This window comes from Terrapene carolina, unplaced genomic scaffold (assembly GCF_002925995.2).
Source record: "Terrapene carolina triunguis isolate 2854851 unplaced genomic scaffold, T_m_triunguis-2.0 Scaffold192, whole genome shotgun sequence".
Lineage (NCBI taxonomy): Eukaryota > Metazoa > Chordata > Testudines > Emydidae > Terrapene > Terrapene triunguis.
Genome location: NW_020664543.1, coordinates 14,394,724 through 14,412,813, shown reverse-complemented (window position 1 = coordinate 14,412,813; position 18,090 = coordinate 14,394,724). Strand labels below are relative to the sequence as shown.

General features: G+C 42.3%; 1 protein-coding gene across 1 annotated transcript; it reads left to right on the top strand.

Annotated features, from left to right (window-relative positions):
* The first annotated feature begins 7,215 nt into the window (after nucleotides 1-7,215).
* Nucleotides 7,216-16,762, top strand: SUMO2 (small ubiquitin like modifier 2). Its single transcript, XM_024214157.3, has 4 exons — nucleotides 7,216-7,381; nucleotides 9,403-9,534; nucleotides 14,423-14,494; nucleotides 16,126-16,762. Exons 1-4 carry the CDS (start codon nucleotides 7,361-7,363, stop codon nucleotides 16,186-16,188), a joined length of 288 nt encoding a protein of 95 aa, XP_024069925.1. The 5' UTR covers nucleotides 7,216-7,360; the 3' UTR covers nucleotides 16,189-16,762.
* Nucleotides 16,763-18,090: the final 1,328 nt, after the last annotated feature.

Sequence of the window (18,090 nt, the reverse complement as noted above, 5' to 3'; positions counted from 1 at the left end):
ATGATGACAAATGGGACAGCAGATGGCTGGGTGCTTTGAAATCTTACTAGCCTCCATCCACCTCACCAGGCTGACTTGGGATCATTAAGCTGAACTTCTCTAAGAGCCCCAGATACCCAGAGGGGCCTTGCCTTTCATGCACTATCTGGCCAGGACCAGAGGGTGCTGGTCCTAGCCTTTATGCCTACCTAGGCCAAGCCAGGGAGTTGTGAGGTCCGCATGTAACTTCATCTTGCCCTTTTTGGGACTTCGAAGCTTTTCAAGCTATCTGGGTACTTGGCAAACAACAAACCCTTTCTTGAACTCACCACTTGCCTAGCCAAGAAGCAAAAAAGCATTGTGTCTTGGAAAATTGGAAGCTTGTTGAAAAATGAAGTGATTTATTAGTTTTTAAATCTCATACTTTCTAAACCAATCTCATAAAGTTTGGGGCTGGGGGGGGGGGGGAGCTGATTGTGAATGAAGGTTTGGTGTGGCATTTTCTACTCTATGCACAGAACTAGAATTAATGCAAAGTGAAAGCTGGGGGTTATAGTGGATCACAAATTGAATGAGTCAATAATGTGATGCAGGTGCAAAAAAAGGGCTAAAATCATTGAGGTATATTAACAAGAGTGTATGGGCACCACACTTAAGGAAAGATAAGGGTATTTTTGTTGCCCTTTAGAACAAAATAACATCTTTCTCCGATGTTGATGAGATGAGCATATGCTTGTACAGCACATTTGTAAAGGGCATGTGACAGTGATATCTATGGCCCTTACTGAAATTAGAGCATTTAATTTCTAAACAATCCACGTATGGAAATGAACAAACTTAACTCGGTCTTGTAGTGACATTATGCAATAACTACAATTATGATTAAGGTATTTTGTTTGTGGTCCCAGATTAGATTAAACTGATTTTTTTTAAAGACGTTAGAATTTTTCCTTTTGTGGTGTCAACAGAGAGCAGAATTAAGGTTGTTTGGGTGCCTTAATTGTATATTTCCGCACCTTAACAGAGCTGGTCGTAAAAATTCTGACAAAACATCTTTTCATCAGAATTTGCTGATTCATCAAAAACAAAACATTCCATGGAGGTGGTTCAATTCCAACAAAGTTCTGATAGAAAAACCTGACTGACTTCCTACCAGCTCACCCACCTGGCTACTCAGTAGCCCATCTGGTTGGGCTGCAAAGGAGCCTGGACTTCTTGACCCCTCAGCAGCTTGCCTAGTTCGTTGGCAGCCCATGCTCTAGAGCTCTAGGTTGATTTCCTGAGTTTATAACACTTGATTTGGGGACCATTACAGCACATCCCTCTAATATATTTTACCCTTAAACTACTACTATGTTCTCTCAAGTTAAACTCTAACATTATTTTTTGTCTCTGAATGTCCTTGATTTTTAAAAATTGTTTGTCATCCATGAGCAAGAAACCCAAAGAGAATATGAGCATGTAATGTTTCTAATGATTTGTGGTATCAACTTTGCATCAGTCTTTAAATAACTTTCAAGAGCAGATTCCGCCGCTACACCAGAACAAGTACCACTAGCATCACAGTTCAGGCAAGTTCTTTCATTGCTAGGGGGTGGTATGGAAGAAAGTGCAAAAATTGTTTGTAGGAGAAACAAACAAGGAGCAGGTTAAGGCAGCATTGCCAGAGCAGAAGGGCAGATAAGTAGGGAGAGGCAAAGATGTGAATAGTTTTGATGAGAACAAGAAGCTTGACCTTAATCAGTGGAATGGGGGTGGGGGGGAGGTCCCATGGTAAGGAAGATCTTAGCAACTGTGTTTTGTATGGACAGAAATGAGGTGATGGTTTTGGGGAGGTCAGAAAGGAGGAATCAAGTTTGGAGATGAGAGCCTGAACAAGAGTCTTGGCTGTGTGGACAGAAAGGATATTAGAAATGTTATGGAAGAAGTGGCCATATTTAAGCACAGCATGGACGTGTGGGTCAAGGGATAGCAAAGGAGATAAAAAATGCATCTCTCCTGCCCCTCTCTCCAAAGTTACTGATTTGAGGGTGGTTGTGTTTTCATAGTGACAGAGGTGGTGATTAAAAAATGTGTTCACTTTTAACCGGGGTGGATTTAAGTTGTAATGAAATACCCAGGAAGAGCTATCAGAGAGACACAGGTGTGGATTGGATTGAGGGAGTCAGGTCAGAAATGGAAAAATAGAATTTCAAGTCATCAACATAATTGGAGCTGTATGGGTAGAAGAGGTCACCCAAGGCATGTAAAGAGAAGGGATCATGAAAACTGTGGTGTCCAAATGGAGAGTAGGAAGGAGTTAGGGGAGCAGGGTGGTAAGAGGGGCCACTGAAGGTACAACCAGAGAGGTAGGAAGAGAAGATTTGGAGGAGGAAGGCAGGGTAGACTGTGTCAAAAGCAGCTGAGAGGTCAGGGAAACTGAGGACGGCATAGAGATCCTGAGATCTGGTTGTGAAGAGGTCTCTATTTAGTGTTTCAAATTTCCTTATTACAAAGTTAATATGGCTGCACTTTGGCTAATCACATGAAGCATTAAAGTACGGTTCCATCTGAAATGTGACCCTATAAAAATACCATTGTGAGGACTCTCACTTATTGTCTCTGACTTCTAGGTCAAATTTGATTAATTTACAAGTACATACTAGTTTTTAATAACTACCAACGTTGCAAATTCATCCTGGGCTCTGAAAATCTAGATTACAGGTAAATCTAGGTATACCTTTAGTCTGAGCCTTTATTGTGGTGTTTTTAAATAGTTTCCATGTGTCTTGTATTTCACACTAGTGACTGTTCCTTTTAATTTCTATTTAACTAGCTTCCTCATTTTTGTGTAGTTCCCCTTTTTGAAGTAAAAGTCTACTGTGGTGGGTTTATTTGGTATTTCCCCCTCTACAAGGATGTTAAATTTAATTGTATTATGGTTGCTATTGCTGAGTGGTTCAGTTATATTCACCTCTTGGATCAGATCCTATGCTTCATTTAGGACAAATCAAGAATTGCTTCTCCCTTTGTGGATTCCAGGACTAGCTCTTCCAAGAAGCAGTCATTAATATAACAGTAGTCTAGAAATTGTATCTCTGCATCCGGTCCTGAGGTGACACGTACCTAGTCACTATAGGGATAGCTGAAATCTCCTATTACTGGGTTTTCTGTTTTTGTAGCCTCTCTAATCTCCCTGCGTATTTCACGGTCACATCATCGCCATCTTGGTCAGGTGGTTGGTAGTATTCTCCTAGTGCTCTACTCTTTTTATTCAAGCATGGAATTTCTGTTCATAGAGGTTCTATGGTAGATGCACTTTTGTACATCACTAAAGAATTCTGTTCCCTCCTTAGTGTTGGTATCCTTTGAGAATTTGTGGACTCTTATTATGCCTTCCCTTTTATCTCTAAATTATTCCTTGCATGTTAACCCTTCTGGCATCCTGAAACTCAACTGTCTCTGGCAGTTGAATTGCATCAGCTTGTAGCATCTTTGCAAACTGTACCTTTTGTGGACCTGGTCATCTTGTGTTCCAGAATTTAATCTTTTGTTTAATAAAAACAAAAAAACCCTACAAGTCTGGTGTGCTTGAATACTAAGATAATCTTCAAACTGTTAACTATTTGACAGCCTGGAACAATAGTTGAGATATGAACTTCCTCTTGTCATCTCAATAGAGTATAGACTGAAGCATAAGGATTACTTTGTTTATTTGTATTGTAGAGCCCCCCTCCCCCTCACTTAAGAGGCCCAGTCATGGACCAGGATCCCATTGTGCTTGTTGCTATATACAAACGTGGAACAAAAAAGATTAACTAACTTCTGATCAAAACACATAAAGAACAGTTATTGTAGGAAGATCTGCCCAATCTATTGTGAGTGGAGTGTTTGTGCCTCAAGCAGATACGGCTTGGAAGAGTGTCTCACTTCCATTCCCTTCCCAATTCAACCTCTGACTCCCTCCAGTTAGCCAGTATCTTTCTGATAGAATGTGTTGCCCAGAACTGAATGCAGTGTTCCATAGCAGGATACAGCATGAATAGTACATTGGTAGTGTTCAAATAGTTTGGTCTTTCTTGTGTTTGTATCCGAGCCAAGTTATAATCATGTTATGGAGGCACCATGTTGGGCTCCTTGAACATGAAAAGGGGTAGAATGTTGAGACCAGAAGGTTGCATGGTATATGACATTAGATTCCAACTATCAGTGCTGTAATATAGAGTGGAAATGTTAGTGCATGGGAGGCCAGGCTATAATGCAGCTCCACAAGGCAAATTTATGTTCCTTCTGCTGAAAGCAGGTAGTGGTTGGTCAGTCCACATAGTATGTGAATCAATAGGCCAAGCCCCTCTTGTAGGTCTGATGCCCTGTGATGACCTCAAACTCTTGGACCCAGGTCAGTGTGAAGATTCAATTTCTAGACAACCTGTGACAAGTGGGTGTGAGGATTCAGTTTCCAGCCAACCTTGTGTAGGCTAAGTTAGATGGGCTTTGAGAAGGGGACTAATATTATAGAAGAAAAATCCATGGCAAAAGACCAGGAAAAAGGAAAGCAGTATCTATGGTGAAAGAATACTGGGACAATCTGAAAGGAAGGTTGAGTTTTGCTGGTGAATCAAAGTTCTCTTATTTGACATTACACAACTTTTAATGTTTTAGTCTGTGCAATTTTTGTCATTATGTATCTGCTCCTAAAATGCACCTCCCACAAACTTTATGTATTAAAAATGTACACTTTTTTTTTTGCTTCATAGCCCAAGTATGTGTTGAAAACAGCTGGATATGATGAAAACACTTGTATTAGCAATACCTAAACTGTAAAGACTCAAGAACAGCTTTAATGGAACCTATCCAACAGCCTGAGACTATCAGCTGTAGGTCTCTCACGTGCTAACATCAATGCCATGGGTGTCCCCCATCACCTCGATAAATTCTTGGATGAATTTCCATATGGCATCTGTGACAACGGTCACTGTGAGCCCTTTGGATCCAGCAAAATATACTGAGACGACATTGGTTCTTTGATGTGTACCTGGATTTGAAACACCTGAATATCCCTGGATATTTTTAAACATGGCAACAATGACTTGAAAGGGTCAAATAATCAATAGGATTCACAATAGAATACTTTGCGTTAGTCCCAGTAGATCTGTTAAGTGATTTTGCCAAATATCATATCACATTCTTCCCCAGTTCAAGGATCTGAAAAATAAACTCTTTGAAATTGAGTCAGATTCTGCCTGGGGTGTACAGGCAGGATAGGCCCGATGACTATAGCGGAAGCTACTAAATTTGAAAGAATTAACCTCACCAGATTTGATTTATGCCTACAAATTCTTGAGAGGAAAGCCAGCACAGAATTCCTTCAGGTAGGAGAGTTCTGTCCTTCACAATTGAACTAGCCCCTTATAAACATTTTATATAATGTACTGGTCCCTTCACTAGCAATGGGATAGGGTGAGACTAGAATAGAGGTTCTCAAACATTGTCAGCCGACCACCACTGGTCTGCAAGCTCCATCCAGGTGGTCTGTGGATAGTTCCCTCTAAGGTTCGTGTCTGGGTGGCCGCACATGAGAGAATGAAGGGCCACCCACCTAATTAGTGGAGGCATACAGGTGTGGCTCCACTGATTAGGTGCCTGGACCTTTGAGAAGACACACATGTAAGGTGAGGTGGTGACCTTGGGAGGAATAGGGGACAGTGGGGTGAGAAGAGGGGGTGGGGAGAACTTGGGATGTGCAGGGCTGTGGCGACCAGAGAAAGAAATGACTTTCCCCAGCTCCAGGGCTGCGGCTGCCGGGGAGAGACAGCCCTCCTTCCCAGACTCAGCTTGGGGCTGCCGCAGCAGGGGGGAGCGGGCACATCCATCGCATTAGAAAGGTAAGACTACTGATATTAAAATATGAGTTGTGTGCTTTTATTTGTAGAACAAAAAAAGTTAATTTGGGGATTTTTGTATAGAGGGCTTTTATCCAAAGTGCTTTAAAATAGTTAGCTAACAGTACAAACAACATTTGGAAAGATCATTAAGTGGTCTGCTGAGACCCTCAGCAATTTTCAAGTGGTTTACGGAAAAAAAGTTTGAGAATCATTGGACTAGAAGGTTTGAAGAGGATCAGTGTAATGATACTACATAGGGACTTTGCTGCCCTAGGTGGTAATATTGTGAGAGTGTGGGGGAATAATATAGGAGTAAATGGGAAGAATTATAGCATTACAACCACAAAGTGGTGTACAAGGCCTGGTCTACATTAGAATTTACATCGGTATAGCTATGTCTCTTAGGGGTGTGAAAAATCCACACCTCTTGAGAAATGTAGCTATACCAACCTAACCCCGGCTGTAGCCAGCACCAGTTCGATGGAAGAATTCTTCTGTTAAGTGTTAATGGCTCTTGGGGAGGAGGACTACAGCGGGTGCAGTTGTAGTGTTTTAGTGTAGACAAGGCCTAAGTGAGAGTTATATGGAAGAGGCACAAGGGGGTGGCTGGGGGCAGCAATGATGGGGGGGTGATGATATCTCTAAAGGCCAAGGACTGTGTGGTGCTCCAGATGTGGGTACAGGGTGGCATATAGGAAAATGCAGGTAAGGGTGTACATACCTATGTATGGGGATGCAGGTATACCTGAGGGGCATAGTGGTCCGAGGATGGCTTTACAAGGGGGCATACAGAGGACTGTGTAGCAAAGATGGGGGAGGGTGGAGGAGAATTGAGAACCTACACGGTGCTGTGCAAAGGGGGGTGAATAAGGGGGTATGGGACACATGGCAGTGTATGAGGGCCACAGTAGAAATGGGGATAGGATGCCGGCTGGGGATACAGTTGAAGCAGGGGCTGTGTGTGGGCCCAGAAGGGGAAGTCTATGAGGGGAGTGTGGTGACCCTTGGAGTGACTTGTGTCAGGTCTGGGGCCCCCTTGGCACAGATCTAGGGGAGTTCAGGGGGCCCACCTAGGTCCAGACATGCACAGTGCCCAAGGCTGAAGAAGGCTGCTATGGGAGGGTGGAGGGGTGTGTGGTGGGGCACCTGGGCAAATGGAGGCCGTAGCCGCAGACCGGCGGCCATTTTGAGAGGACAATACACTCCGCACGGGCACGGCACAGCCCATTGCGCCCGGCGGGGCGGGGGACGCGCACGCAGGGCTGGGAGATGCCCGTGCGCGCGCACGCTCCTTCTCTCGGCCGTGTTATGTAACGGATCAGCGCGCTCCCGGCGGCCGGACCCAATGGGGCTTGGGCTGGGGGGCGGCGCGGGCGCGCGCACGCAGGGTAAAGCGCGGTCCCGCGGCAGTGCGTGCGCGCTCACCCTAGCCTCCCCCTCTCTCTCTCTTCGCCTCGCTCGGTCTTTCTCCCCCCTTTGTGAAGCGCTCGGAGCGGCCCGGACCCTGCTGCCTTGCCATGGCCGACGAAAAGCCCAAGGTGAGGGAGGAACCCCCGGGCGGGGGCAAGGAGAGGCCGGGCCCGGCCCCGGCCTGGCGCGGGAGCAGCCCCGACTCTGCCGCGCCGGCTCTGCGCGCCATTTTCCTCCCCCCTCCGCAGCAGGCCCGGCCGCCTTCGCGCTCCGTTCTCCAGCCCCCGTGGGGCCGCCCGCCCCGGCCCCGCTGTTTCCCCTGGTGGAGGACCTGGCTCCGTTCCAGGCGGAGCCCTGGGGGCCGCAGCGGGGCGAACCGGAGCTGTGCTTCCTCCCCTGCCCCGGGAGGCAGGCCCAAGCGCGGCTGCGGCCCCCACCTCCCCGAGGGGCTGGATCCCCGCCCATGTGGGCCCGGGTCTGGCTTTGCAGGGGGAGAAGGGCTGCAGCATCCCTCACCTACCCTGAGCTGAGGCAGTTCCCAGCCCTCCCCCTCTGATAGCGGGGCAGCTCAGCCCGGCCCTGGCCTCCCCTGGGGAGGAGGGACCCTGAAATTGCGCGACGGTCCCAGCCCTGCTCTTTTGTGCCTCCTGCTGCCCAGCGCCCCCTGCCCTGGGCGGGTCTCTTGAGGCTCTGAGTGGCCTGGCGGGGGGGATGGGAGCAGCATGGAGCAGCCTGTGAGTCCCTGCTGCTGGGTTTTCATTTTAAATGGAGTTTGAAGGCGCCAAAAGCCTCTCCCATTTAAAGGACCCATCCTCCCTCCCCTCCGGGGCTCCGACTGTGGCTCTTCCTAGGCAGCAGGCGGTGGTTCTCTCTCTCTCCCTGCCACCCCCCACCCCTTTTGCTGGAGTATCTGTCACATGTAGACCTGACCCCCTGTTTGCACATTGTTGTCTTCTGAAATCTTATGCGAGGCTGGAATTGAGAGGACTTGGCCCAATAGTGTGGTATGAGGTGAAGCTGGAAACAGCTCCCTGTGCTCAGTGTCTCAGGTATCGCCTTTTTATTAACGGCAAAGGCCTCAAAGAGCTGTCTATAGCCAAAGGACAGATGCTTCGTTTGAGCTGACTAGTGTTGTGTTATTACACTGGGTAGCTTTTTATCTTCGGCATTAAAGAGCGCCCCTCCCATTCCGCCCCCAAATTATTTGGAAATAAGGCATACATTTTTAACTGAGAGTAATTAGCCATTGGAACAAATTCCCAAGGGTCATGGTGGAGTCTCCATCATTGACAATTGTTAACTCAAGATTGGGTGTTTTTTCTAAAAGATAAGCTCTAGCAGTTATTTTGGGGAAATTCTATGGCCTGTGGAGGCCAAACTAGATGATCACAATGGACCCCTCTGACCTTTAGAATCTATCAATGTATGAAAATAAAAACCCTAAAGTAGTTTTTGCATTACTTGTGTGTCATGTTTTTATCGAAGTGGAAGGTTTAAATTGTTTATTTCAACTTGTTTAAAAAAGGGTAAAGCTGCTAGTTTCACGACTTAATCACTTTAAAGGACTCTCATGGAAGTCTAACAAGATGCAAGGTCTGAACTTGTTTCCTTTTGAGAGCTGTGGTATTGAAGTTAAACTTAAACTTTCCTGTAATCTGTAAATTGGAGAAATAGCTTCACTGTCTTAGTTGAAATAAAGTGAGAAAGAGATTTTATAGGATATTTGAGATTACAATGCTAAATGTAAATTTAGTTTTCTTTAAAAGGATAAAATGTACTGTTGTATATGAGCATGTGACAACAATATTCTTATTTCTTTAGCTTTGAATAATTTTTACAATTAAACAACTAGTATGTGTCTGTCTTCCTTTCAGGTTTATCTTCCATCACCATTGTTTGTACTAATTAATTTCAGTAGCCCTTGACAGAATTTGTTAATTTCAATACCGTTGGGTATTTGCTTTTCCAAATTAGGAAGTTTCACACTAGGAAAATTGAAAGACACTAACATTATTTTATAAGTCAAAGTGTGAAGCTTGTAAAGTACTTTTGCTCCTCTGTAATGGCCTGTTGCCACATGGTAAAATGTTAACTTATTTCATACTTTTTTTAAATCATACCTCTCCTTTCTTTCTTTTCTCCTCAACAGGAAGGAGTGAAGACTGAAAACAATGACCACATTAATCTGAAGGTGGCAGGGCAAGATGGGTCTGTGGTTCAGTTTAAGATTAAGAGGCACACGCCACTTAGTAAACTAATGAAAGCCTATTGTGAACGACAGGTGAGGTGCTTGTGTGAACACTAAAGGAAGCAATGCCCATAAGAGGGGTCATCTTCATTAAGGTGGATGAGGACAGTAAATGTCTTATCACACTATTGCATATTTAACAAAACTCATCATGTTGCAGAATATGTACTGCTTCAAGGGTCTGTTGCTAAATAGACTGGGAGAACGTTTTCAAGAAATGGATAAATAAAGTTAAATTATTATCTTTGTAAAGTCTCCTTTACAGCCCCCTCCTGTTGGAAGGCAGCTTTAATATTGCTATCTCCCAAAACATGGAGAGGGTGTGGTAGAAGGAAGTGTGGCTAGGCAGTTGAACAGTAATAATGGTACCTTTATAACAGTTGTTTGTTTGTTTCTTGATCTTATCTCAGACTTCTGATTTATGGCCTTAGTTTTACTGTACTGAGATAGAAAGTGCCAATGGCTGGTCATAGATTTCTTTGAAATGTAAAACTCTATGGGGGTGGGCCGAGAGTGATCATGAAGTCCACATTTTCTGTTTCATTTTCTCTAGTGCAGTGGTTCTCAAACTTTTTTTGTGTGTGGACCACTTGAAAATTGCTGAGGGTTTCAGCGGACCACTTAATGATCTTTCCAAATGTTGTTTGTACCATTAGCTAACCTTTGTAAAGCGCTTTGGATAAAAGCGTTATATTAAAAAAAACCTTAATAATAAACATTTTTTGTTCTACAAATAAAAGCACACAACTCATATTTTAATATCAGTAGTCTTACCTTTCTAATGCAATGGATGTGCCCTTTCTCCCCCGCCGCAGCAGCCCCTGAGCTGGGGCTGGGAAAGAGGAGGAGTCTCTCCCTGGCAGCTGCAGCCCTGGAGCTGGGGAAAGTCACCTCTTTCTCTGTCTGCCGCAGCCCTGCACGTCCCAAATTCCCCTCACCCCACTTCCCCCTCCTGCCTACCTCCTATTCCACCCCAAGGCCACCACCTCACCTTGCATGTGCATCTTCTCCAGGATCCAGGCACCTAATTAGTGGAGCTACGCCTGCATGGCTCCACTAATTAGGTGGGTGGCCCTTCATTCTTTCATGTACGGTCGCCCAGTCATGCACCTTAGAGGGAACTATCCGTGGACCACCTGACTGGAGCTCGTGGACCACTGTTTGAGAACCTCTGCTCTAGTGGATTAGTTGTCTAGTGGATTAAGTAACTCATCTGAGTAAACAAGTCTTCTGATATCATGCAAACAACTGAGCCTTCCTCTAACTTGCAAATAGATATTGGAAGAAAGGAGTTTTCAAACAGTGGTTGCAGAAATAAGAATGATGCCAGAGAAGCTATTTTTTTGATGAGTTGAATGCCTAGAGCTTGAAAGATCATCTTATTTTAGGAAGTCCCTTCTCTAAAAGGCTTGTTTTCAACATTAAGTTAATCTGTACACACAAGCTGTACTGCTTTAACAATATTGGTATAGTAAAAACATCTTTATACCCCTCTGCGCATTGCGTGTTGTGCCAGTATAACTATTTCAGTAAAAATCAGACTCCTGCCCGAAATAGATACATTGATACAAGCACTGTTTAGGCCAGGCCTAAAACTAGCAATTCTGTCATTCTCATGCTGAGATGGGATTATTTCAAGGGATTTATACAATAAGATCAAATGAAAGCTATTGTCTCATTTAAATTATTCTGCTTTAGTTGTATGATTTCAATGTATAACATATGATCAAAGGTGCTTATAATGTACTTTTCTCCATGTCTGGATTTGAGCTACTCTTGGGAGCCTCAGGAAACCTAGGTATTATGCAGGAGGAGTTCATCAGACTTGCTTAATGGTGAGAGTGGATTTGGTTTGAGTGACAACTGCACTTGACAGTCAGAATCAGAGATTATTTTGAATGATGAATACTTTCACTTAGGAATACTACTGCACTATAAGCACCCTGTCTTAGTATGTAAGGGAAGGAGTGCCGTCCATACACCTTCCTTACCCCGCTAGGTGTTATGAGGATAAATTAGTGAATGGTTGAGTCTGTGTCTTTTTTTTCTAGCCCTGTCAATGGCTTATTGTTATCTTAGGTAAGTTATCTGACCTCAGTTTTCCCCATTGTAAAATATGGATATCACCTCCTTCATGGTGTGTTGTGAGGTATATCAAACTGCTGTAAAGTGTGTTGAGAATTCTGGATGAAAGGTAGTATTAATTATGTCTAGAAAGTATCATTCATATCCAAATTAGTCAGTATAAAATCCTTGCTGAGTTTATATTTCTTTAATTAAAATTTCATGCAAGAAACTCTGGCTTTCCCGTAGAAAAAAATCCATCAGAATCCTAGAAATATAGGGCTGGAAGGAACCTTAAGTTGTTATCTAGCCCATCCCTCACTCTGAGGCAGGATGAGTACTAGGATTTAGGCAATTTTTGCAATGAGCAGAAACCAGATTTTGAATAAACTAACATCCAAAATCCTGTTAAAGTAGGAAATGAGGTAAGCAACTATTTTAAAAGGTTCACAAGTCAAGGACAATGATTTTCAAACTTGAAGGCCTAAAAATAAATACCCATTTAAATATTTAAGCATCTAAACAGGTGGGCAGATTTTTCATAGGTGCTTTCATAGATCCCACAACTTACATCTGAAGTCATTGAGGACTGTGAATGCTTAGCACTTCTAAAAATCAAAACTTATGTGCCTATCTGTAGACTCCCAAACTTGAAAATTTTGGCTAAGAAACATAAAGTTGAAGCAAAAAAACTCTTGCATATTGAGGAGACACACAAACTAGTCAATGCAGAGGACTAGGTAACTTTAAAGAGTAGAAGTCATGTAGTGTATATAATAGTCTTCAGATATAGGTTCAGAAGATCAAGACTGTTGAGGATCATTGTTTCTGGGAAGAATGTATTACTGGAAATTGTTCCAATATATTGAAGTGCAGAAAAATCCATATCTTTGTGAGATTGTAGTTCCCAAATGTGCACTTTTCTGTTAAGTCTCACTTGGGACCCGTACAAAATTGCCAAGAACCACTACAAAATAACTTAACATTTTCAGAATGCAACATATAAGATCCACAACATCAGAGAAAGTAGTATGTTATTTTTCTCTTGGGGGGGAGCCCCCAGATTCCACATCTTGTTAGTCCTTCCCCTCAAATACTCTATTTTAGTAACTAGACATAGTTTCCTAAAGAGACCAGCAACATCAGTTGCTTCATCCCAAGGGCTGAGTAAGCTGCCTATATGCAGCACTCTCCTTTGACACTGGAGCTTGAACCAAATTCCTTTGTGCAGCAGAGGGTTCTGGAGCCACTTTGCTGTTTGGTCAGCCACAGGCATATATCTTAAATTTAGATGAGTTTATGGATGAACAATACCAGAATCTGAAGACTTATTTCAGTCCTTCAAGATGAGATGTTGCCCTAGTGGGGAGATTCCTTCATTGTGAACTATAGTTGGTAAGATTTTACTAATCTGAATATTCTTGCTAAAACATCTTTCCTGGCAACACAATCCCCCCCATAACAAGTAATTAATAAAACAGATTTCTGTTTCCTCTCCTATATCTGTTCCAGGGCTAACTGAGGACTTAATTCATCAGGGCTGTCAGTCCAGCACCTTCCACCACATTAACCTCACTTGAAAAACAAATTATCTTGATGAATGTCTAGGACTCCTCCAGGAAAACTAGACAGTATATATTAAATGGAGATCAGAACTGGGAGGCAGAGACAACAGAGCTCTGCCATTGACTGTATCCTTTCCTCACTCATTTGGGCTATGTTGTCTCTACATAGACATAGTGGACACTGACAGAAGGAGTTATAGGTTATTGTAGGTACACCAATTCCCCAAACAATGTTGGCTATACCAACAGAAGCCCTCTTCTCTTGGCATAGTTGCATCTTCACAAGGAGTTTTGTCAGCATAGCTATGTTGCTCGGAGGTGTGGTTTTTTTCACACCCTGACCGACATAGTCATGCTGCTGTAAGTTTTAAATGAAGACCAACCCTTAATCTTTCCCTATGTGTAGAATGAGGATAGACCAGCTGAAGGGTGCTGTTAAATTTAGTTTGTAAAGCTCTTTGAAAACAAAGTGCAGAGTGGTGATTACTACTTAGACTGAAAACAAACTAGCTATCGGCCCACATGAGAATGAGAGAGTATTTTGGGGGATGGAAAGGGTTACCAAATGATTTTAGTGAGAGTGATAAGATAATTTTAATTAAGAAATTTCTATTATCTGGGTAGTCTCCCTCTGAAGGTAGATGACTTCCTTAAAACTTCATTTGCTCTCTGAAATGGTTCATTCTGCTGGTTTCTTATCTTGTGTGTGTTCTAAATAATCCAGATTCTGTAATTTCATCTCATGTGTCCCTTAAATTCAATAAGGAGGTTAGACTTGATATCAGCATTAGATGCTGGAAGTTTAAATTAATTCAAAAAGTAACTATTCAGGATTAATCAGCTACTTATTGAGTCACTTCAGACTAACAGATTGATGTGGGCTTTCCATGAGGAGAAGAAAAGGAGTCAAAAATAGAATGTTGCTGCTTTTAGAGAAGGTGAAATCGAGCTGTGCTAACATTTGAGCAGGGATGTTATTCCCCTTGTGACACTTGCCACCCAAAGTGCTATTCCTAACTTTCCTCCAATTGAATTATTTAAAATTCTTGTAAAAAAAAATAAAAAAAAAAAATGTTTTTTTCAGTGGCTTCTGGCCTTCAGGACTTGATTTGGGATTTCTAGTACACTTTATTTAATGTCTAGTTAGTAGGGACAATGATGCATCTTTTAGAAACTAAACATGTTGCAATTTGTCATTCAAAGCAGGTCATAATCAAAACATAGCTCCAGTTACAAGTCAAAGTGAGGACTGAACAGTGTTTTAACATGTCACTTATTTCTCTTTGCGCCAGGGTTTGTCAATGAGGCAAATCAGATTCCGGTTCGATGGGCAGCCAATCAATGAAACAGATACACCTGCACAGGTAAAAATTATATTTAAAGCTTGTTGCAGGAGTTAATAGTTGTGTATAACACTATTGCTAAAGAGAAACAGCTATGTAACTATTGATGCTTAAGTAATATACCAATGGTCAAGATCTAACTTCAGACTTTTACAGTAACTAGTTCAGAACTGTTGGGAATAGAATAACACTATATTCTGCATCTAGAATATTAGATTTATACCATCACAGTGCCAGATAAGTTGATTTACAGCTTCTACTGATGCTAAGCCCTGTAAGGATATTACTTTATGGATTACAGTGATTGTGGTGGATTAATAGTCCTGGCAGGTAGGTATTGGAGTTCTCCTTCCAATAATAATTGTAGTGTTTGTTAGCATATTGACAGGCCTGGCAGGTGACAGTTCTGTATTGTAGAACTGTATGCTGCAATGTGAAAATTATTGTCCAGTATCTCTAGTTTGTTCGTATCTCAGTAATATACAGTTACCAAATGTTGTGCAGTTGGGCTGGTTGAAATATGTAAGTTCAAAACAAAAATCAGACCCAATAATGTAGGATGTTGGTTCACTCTGGCAGTAATTGGTGGTGATGCCCAAGAATGTCTTTCGGGAGTGTTCTGCATAGTTGCATACAAGCAGTTACCCCTGAATTGCATGCTGTTTAAAGTTCATGCTTTCAGCATGCCATCTCATGGTAAATAAGGGACTTCACAATTTTGCCAATGTTGTCATAGGATTGTTGTTTCCAGACTTTTGCTTCAAAGAATATGCCACCCTATCTGTTTAACTTTAAACTTTTGGTTGAACCTGAAATGCTGAGAATTAAAATCCTATGCAGTTTGTAATCCTCTCCATGAATGCTATGTTAAAGCTAAATCAGTTTACTGAAAACAGCAAACACTGTGGACTTCCGATAGATGCAGAATCTGGCCCTTAGAACTACACTAGAAGTGCTGCAGCGGCTCTGATGTACTGTAGACCTGATCTCTTAGACTTGCTCTGATGGGCCTTTTTTGCAGTGTAAGCATACCTGTAAGGGCCCCAGAGTGCCAGTTGCGAGACTTGTATTATAAAAAAGACTACTATAGTAATATGGCCTGCAGTTCAGTTCTCTGGTACTTGTTTGTTTGTTTGTTTACCATACAACATGTCTAGAAACAGTCTCTATCATCACATTCTTAGTGACTGGTATCCCATTTTCTTTTTTTGTTGTTACTTATTGGATGTAGGGGCTTTGGCCATAATTTGCTTTTTATAGTACTGTAGATTAAACCACTTAGATGCTGTGCATTTAAACAACCGCAAAGTGGGACAGAGGTGGTGTTCTAAGGGAAATAGCGGGGATGAAGTGGTCTGAAGGAGCAGGCAAGAAGATTAAAACGTAATGTCTGTGAGGCCCTTAGAGAGGAGCAGATCAGTATACTCTCGTGGATCTTACTTTATTTTAAATAGTCAATTATCCACCATTCTTTATATCACTCTTTTAAGTTTCACGTTCCCATGAAGCAGGGTGAATGTGTTAAGTTGGGAATTTGTTCTGATTTTAAGTTGTGGTAAGAGGTATACGCGAAGATGTGAAACTAAGAACATTTCAAATATGTCTAATATTTAATCAGCTGATTTGAAACCAGTTCTTTCTTTCTGATGCAGTTGGAAATGGAGGATGAAGATACAATTGATGTGTTCCAGCAGCAGACAGGAGGAGTCTACTAAAAAGAGAACCTGCTACTTTCCTCTCCAGAACTGTGCTCCCACAGACGACACCTTCACAATTAGAAAAATGAGACTTGGTTCAGCCACATCCTGACTACTGCAGTATAGTTTTCTCTTCTCTCTTTTTTTCCTCTTCCTTCTATTGTACATAAAGTAACTGGTGTATGTGCACAGACACAATGCATATTTTTTTTAACTAAATGGCCAATGGTATGTTTTGATCAACATGGAATGGAGATGGGGTGGGGAAAAAAAACTGGTTCTGTGAAAATACCCCTTTTCTCCATCGTGGCATGCTCCTTCAACTTTTATCTTTATATTCCAGTAAGTTATTTTGCTCTCACTGTTGACAAACAAAAACATTGCATACTTTGTTTGATTGGATAATTTCAATGTTTTTCTTTTATCATTGTAAAACCAAGGACGATTTTATAACTTTTTTGTACGTAGCTGTTACATGTAGAGCAATCTCTGTCTAGGTAAGGGTAAATTACTCCAAAAAACATTGATCCTAGATAGTTTTCCCTTCAAGTAAAGCGTCTTGTTGTTTAAATAAACTTCTTGTTTAAAATAATCAGTTTTCTTTATTTTTCTGCATAGTGATAATACTTAGCACTTGTAGCTTTTTATATTTCCACAACAATTTACAGACTTTAATCCTCAAACACCTACACCTGTATGGGTATGTCTACACTGCAGCTGGGAGCCAGCCTCCCAGCCCAGGTAGACACTACTAGCTCAAGCCCCGCTAGTGCAAAATAGCAGCTTGGCTGTTGCAGCCCTGGCAGAGGCTCAGGCTAGCCACCAGAGCTCAGACTAAGGGGTCATCTTGAGACGCAACGTCCACACTGCTATTTTGAAGCGCCCAACTTGAGGTTTGCTAGTGCAAGTCTGTCTATCCACACTGTGAGGTTTGCTTCCAGCTGTAGTGCAGACATACCCTATGTGGTAAGCAAATAAGTATAGTCCCCGTTTTACAGATGGGGAAACTGAGATAGGAAGTGTGTTCAGTTTACATGAATTTGGATTAGGGGTGATATGTTTGGAATACCAACGTGAGAATCCAAGAAGTATAGAAGATAGATCAGAAACTTGATCTCTGTTCATGGGTGCATTCGGTTATTGTAAAGAAGGTTCCAAACCCTGCTTCAGCACTATGCTGTGTTACTGGGTGAAAGAGGAAAAGTTCAGGCCCCATTTAAGCACTCAGTCATATATCAAGGAGAGTACAAAACATGAGGGCTACAGTGGAGTGGGGCTGTAATCCAAGATTTAATGAAAGACCACTGAGATCTCTTATTACTTCCTCCCTTCACTGTCCCTATAGAATGTTCCTGTTTGGCTTTAGGTCTGTTCTACTTCACCAGGAATCTCCTAAGGCTTTCAGCTAGTCATAGGTACTTTATTCATAAAGGAAGTAGGAAGTAAAGCCCTGCTCCTTGATGACCAGCTTTTGCGAGAAGACAAATAGCCCCAAGAGTTGATCATTGTGTGAGTGATCCCTTTGCCCGCTGCCCTAGCAAACAAAATAATTTCACTCACAATGATTCCATGCATGGTAGAATGAAATAGCCTCTACGCTTTAGAAAAGTTAGTTGATTGAATGGTGTTTTCTCACATCCCTGGTAACACATTGTTACCCACCTTCAGAGGACTCATAAACATCTGGGAAGAATAAACTACTGAACATGCCTGTGCTTTGTGGTAATTTTCAAATAACTATTGGGAGTATTAGTCTCTGGTTGTAGGCCACTTCAGTTAATTTTAAGGAATCCCCAATCCTAGTAAGCAGAGTATTTCCTTCCTCAGCATGCACTTGTTCTGGACTGCACTTCTGATCTACACTGTCCTGTGGAGATTAAATTGCTCTTTGCTGCACATATTTCTATATCTGGAGCCACA

Bases quoted from the DNA above. Each gene is read 5' to 3' on its own strand.
- SUMO2 (XM_024214157.3), top strand. From the start codon at position 7,361: ATGGCCGACGAAAAGCCCAAG. The intron at 7,382-9,402 runs GTGAGGGAGGAA...TCTCCTCAACAG, and splicing joins TGGCCGACGAAAAGCCCAAG to GAAGGAGTGAAGACTGAAAA. The intron at 14,495-16,125 runs GTAAAAATTATA...TTTCTGATGCAG, and splicing joins AAACAGATACACCTGCACAG to TTGGAAATGGAGGATGAAGA.